Source organism: Lactuca sativa, chromosome 7, assembly GCF_002870075.4.
Source record: "Lactuca sativa cultivar Salinas chromosome 7, Lsat_Salinas_v11, whole genome shotgun sequence".
Taxonomy (NCBI): Eukaryota; Viridiplantae; Streptophyta; class Magnoliopsida; order Asterales; family Asteraceae; genus Lactuca; species Lactuca sativa.
Window position 1 is genome coordinate 27,798,626 of NC_056629.2, and position 4,381 is coordinate 27,803,006.

The window sequence follows — 4,381 nt, forward strand, 5'->3', positions numbered from 1 at the left end:
TATTCCGAATACCGGTGTGTGTAATTTTATAAAAAACATAGTATATTTGTATAATTTTTATTAAACACATAACTTTTACAAATGGGTAATTAAATAAGAAAAATAAAAAACGAAAACAATTTTTTTATATAATAATCAGATAATACCTTATGTGATTAAAAAAAATATTAATAAACGAAAACAAAAAAAGAAAAAAAATGAAAAAAAATGAAAAAAACCAAGATCTGCAGAGGTGTTCACATTCCACAGAGGTGTTTATGGTTCCGCAGAACCCCCTCTGCGGAACCTGTGATCATTTTCTGAAATGTTTATTTTTGTGGTCATTTTCTTTAAACTCACCCTACATTTTGGTCATTTGCCGAATTTTCTTTTTATAAAAAGTATAATGATTTAAAATAATTATAAAATATTTACAAATATTAAAATTAAGGATCTAGCGAATAATAATATTTTAAACGTTTATAAAAAAACAAAAATAATATTAAAAAATAGATTAAACAAGTGTTATATTTTAATATAAAAAATATATATGTGGATGGAGCCACCGGTTCGAAAATAGAGATCGAGCTCTTTTCGTATTAATTCTTTGATCCGGATCCGAGTATCTCGATGGACCCACCGATTCTAATGCACTGAAATAGGTTGTCATCAACTATCAGGCAGTTAAAATCTAAAAATAAGTATTTACAATTGGGTCCCTGTGGTATTTTATCACTCACATTCGTCCCCTCCATTTTACATTCTCTTTCACTTTCGTATCAACCGTCGTCTCCGAAATGAGTAGCACGCAGTCGTTACACTCACTAGCGTTCAGGGTGATGCGGCTATGCCGGCCGACGTTCCACGTCGAAACGCCTCTCCGGTTTGATCCCTGCGATCTCGTCGTCGGCGAAGATCTGTTCGACAGTCCCTCTGCCGATACGCGCCTCCTCCGCGTTAATTCAGCTTCCTTCGACTCCTCACCTGCCGATCTCACCTACCGTAACCGGTTCCTCCTTCGCGATGATTCCGACGCCATGGGCGTACCTGGTCTCCTCATCCTCCCTCAGTCCTTCGGGTTAGATTCATATTTTCATCACACACGCACAAACGTTCTGTGAATCGATTAATTATCCACACTTCCTCAGTGCACATAATTTTGTTGCGCTATCAGTGCACAATAAGGATTTTTCTGTAAATACATGTGTTGTTTGTAGGGCAATATATCTCGGCGAGACGTTTTGTAGTTATATAAGCATCAACAACAGCTCAAATTTTGAAGTCAGGGATATAATAATCAAGGTGACATTTCCTTTTTTTACTTTCATTTGATTAATTACAAGTGCGATCAGTCCAAACGCTATTTTCTTTGTTGAAATCGATCGATTGATTTATTGCAGTCAGAAATACAAACAGAAAGGCAGAGGATACTGCTTTTAGATACAACAAAAGCACCTGTTGAAAGCATACGAGCAGGAGGACGCTATGATTTCATTGTCGAACATGATGTGAAGGAGCTTGGTGCACACACGTAGGTCATAATCATATACGCTATATAATTAATTTTAACGATAATTTCATATCTAATTGTGCTTTGCTTTTATCTTATCATACATTGTAAAATTATGATTCACCATCTTCATTCAGACTGGTCTGTACTGCTCTTTACTATGATGGTGATGCTGAGCGCAAGTATCTTCCACAGTATTTCAAGTTCATGGTTTCAAATCCACTTTCTGTTAGGACAAAGGTACCACTCTATTAACTAAGGGCATATAAGTAATTTCACTCTACCCTTCAATGATTGTGTACTTTCTTGTGCAGGTCCGTGTTGTGAAGGTAGGTTGACACTGATTAATTTGGTAAGCTTAATATGAATGTTTCTTTTTTGACTTAATGCATAAAGAAGGAAATGAGAGTTTGTTTCCTAGTTAACTCTTTACGAACTAATTTTTCCAGTTTCCATTTTACATGCTTTTTTCATTACAGGATACTACTTTTTTGGAAACTTGCCTAGAAAACAATACAAAATCAAATCTGTTTATGGATCAAGTGGAATTTGAGCCTGCTCCAAGATGGAGTGCAACAATACTTAAAGCTGATGCTCATCATTCCGAAAAGGGTGGTTTTACTAGGTGATGTAACAAATGAAATTATTAAGCATCCCAATAATACCAAATTTTATGATGGAATTCTGAATTACGTGACATGATTTTAAAGTAAGTTTTGAATTTTACTGTTGGTGTAACAGTGAGATATTTAAGCCACCTGTTCTTATTAGATCTGGAGGAGGTATTTACAACTATCTTTATGCATTGAAAATGTCATCTACACCATCAAAAGGCGAAGGGAATAATGTACTTGGTAAACTCCAGATTACATGGCGTACAAATTTGGGTGAACCTGGACGCCTGCAAACACAACAGATAATTGGTAATGTAAGTCAACCAAAGTCGCTTTGAATAGAAATATAAAATGTGAAACTCGTAAAATACTTGCAAGAAATGTAATTATATTTCTTTTTTAAGTAAAGAAAGGTAAGTAAGCCACTATTATGGGGAAAAGTAAAATACAGTTTACAAGTTTCAGGCTTTACACATTGCTGTTATTGGTAAAAGAATGTTGGTAGGTTGTTATTAATGGTGTGATGAGTGATGACTCTTTTATAGGCCACCATGCGCAAAGAGATCGATTTAAGAGCAGTTCAAGTGCCACCTGTCATCATGTTAGAAAAACCCTTTACTGTAAGTGTTAATTTTTATTCATTTCAATCCAGAAGTTGACGATGTTTTTGCCATTTTAAACTTCCGATTAGAACATCTGTCAAAGTCAAACCATCATTTTTCATCAAACAATAATGAGAGAGAGAGAGAGAGGGTAAAATGGTCATTTACCACCATTCAGACGTTTTAATTCATTTATAGGTACACTTGAGCCTCACAAACCTGATTGGGAAGAAGCTTGGGCCCTTTGAAGTTTCAATATTATCACTAAATGGTTCAAAAGAAGAAAAGGATGTTATGATTAGCGGACTTCAAATGATGGTTACATAGCTACACCTTGACTTTACCTTTATTGCAACTAAACCCTTTTACTTTTTCCCAACTTCTTATACTTAAACTGCTACACATATATTAGGCATCATTCTTGATCTCATCGACTAATAATCATATTTTAATTCATCATGCAGAATTTACCTGAGGTGGAGGCATTTGAATCCCTCGAGTTTCAACTGGTAAATATCATTTAAACATTATTTATTTATACAGACTAATAAAAAAAAGAAAAAGAAACAGAGTCTCGAGTTTATGATACATATGCACCATTTTGTTAAATCTGATTCTTGGAGTCACTTGTTTTTTGTGCAGAATCTGATATGTGCCAAACATGGAGTGCAGAAAATTAGTGGCATTACAGTATTTGATACGATTGAGAAGAAAACTCATGAACCAATGGCGGATGTAGAGGTCAGTTTAATAGTTAATGTATTATCAATAAAATATCTATGCACATTGTCGATTTGATTTGACAATGACATATGACAATCCTTCTGATTACACCTTTTTTAATGTGTTTCAGATATTCGTTGATTCGGATCTTTAAGATGGGTTATGACGCGTAAGATTATTAACCACTATGAAATAAATGTCGAAGCTTTGTATTGTGCAACCTTATGACATTGACGTTCATAAAACTTTTGGTAGTACTTTCATTTTTTTTTTGGAAAAAAGATGAACACTATCAATATTGGTAATATTTGTATTGGGTTAAATGCTTGTGCTTATCACCACCTTTCTTTCTTTTTACCTAATGTATGCAATTAAGTGTTTTTTAGACGAAATATGCAACCATGTTGTACTCTAGAAGATTTTAAATATAACTGGTTTAGCAGGTTAAAATGTGGTTGCATAATTTGTATCAGTTGTATAAATCGTTAAAGTCTCTAAAACATTGTTGTATATGAATACACAATATAATTATTTATAAATTGTTAAAGTATCTAAAACATTGAGATTTATATTTTGTAGTCGATCTATATCCTATTTTTTGGGCTTTTCTCTAGCAATACAAAGAAAGTCAGTTGTGATTTTTGACATCTAATTATAACACAAGACAGAAAATAACAATCAACTTACTCAATACTAATGAAATAAAACTTGAAGAGAAAAATTACATTTTGACATCATATTTATTATTATCATGCCTCTTATGGTAATTTTAGTTTGGTTATATGAATGTGCCCTTCCATTTTTTTATGGGTGAATTTCTTGTACGGGCAAACAATGATACTTTATATCGGAGACCAACATATATGGTCTGCCACTGGGGTGCAGTAAGGTGGCCCCTTGGGCCCTTTTCTTTTTGCTCTCGTTTTGCACCCGCTTGTGCACAAGATTAGAGA

General features: G+C 33.9%; 1 protein-coding gene across 1 annotated transcript; it reads left to right on the forward strand.

The window, feature by feature from the left end:
• The first annotated feature begins 681 nt into the window (after positions 1-681).
• LOC111903994 (uncharacterized) lies at positions 682-3,785 on the forward strand. The gene is made up of 12 exons (XM_023899771.3): positions 682-1,057; positions 1,197-1,281; positions 1,380-1,510; positions 1,627-1,729; positions 1,804-1,818; positions 1,969-2,114; positions 2,231-2,417; positions 2,649-2,723; positions 2,904-3,023; positions 3,170-3,214; positions 3,348-3,446; positions 3,559-3,785. Exons 1-12 carry the CDS (start codon positions 777-779, stop codon positions 3,580-3,582), a joined length of 1,311 nt encoding a protein of 436 aa, XP_023755539.1. The 5' UTR covers positions 682-776; the 3' UTR covers positions 3,583-3,785.
• The last annotated feature ends 596 nt before the right edge of the window (positions 3,786-4,381 follow it).

Bases quoted from the DNA above. Each gene is read 5' to 3' on its own strand.
- LOC111903994 (XM_023899771.3), top strand. From the start codon at position 777: ATGAGTAGCACGCAGTCGTTACACTCACTAGCGTTCAGGGTGATGCGG. The intron at 2,115-2,230 runs GTGATGTAACAA...TTGGTGTAACAG, and splicing joins GAAAAGGGTGGTTTTACTAG to TGAGATATTTAAGCCACCTG. The intron at 3,024-3,169 runs GTTACATAGCTA...TTCATCATGCAG, and splicing joins TTAGCGGACTTCAAATGATG to AATTTACCTGAGGTGGAGGC.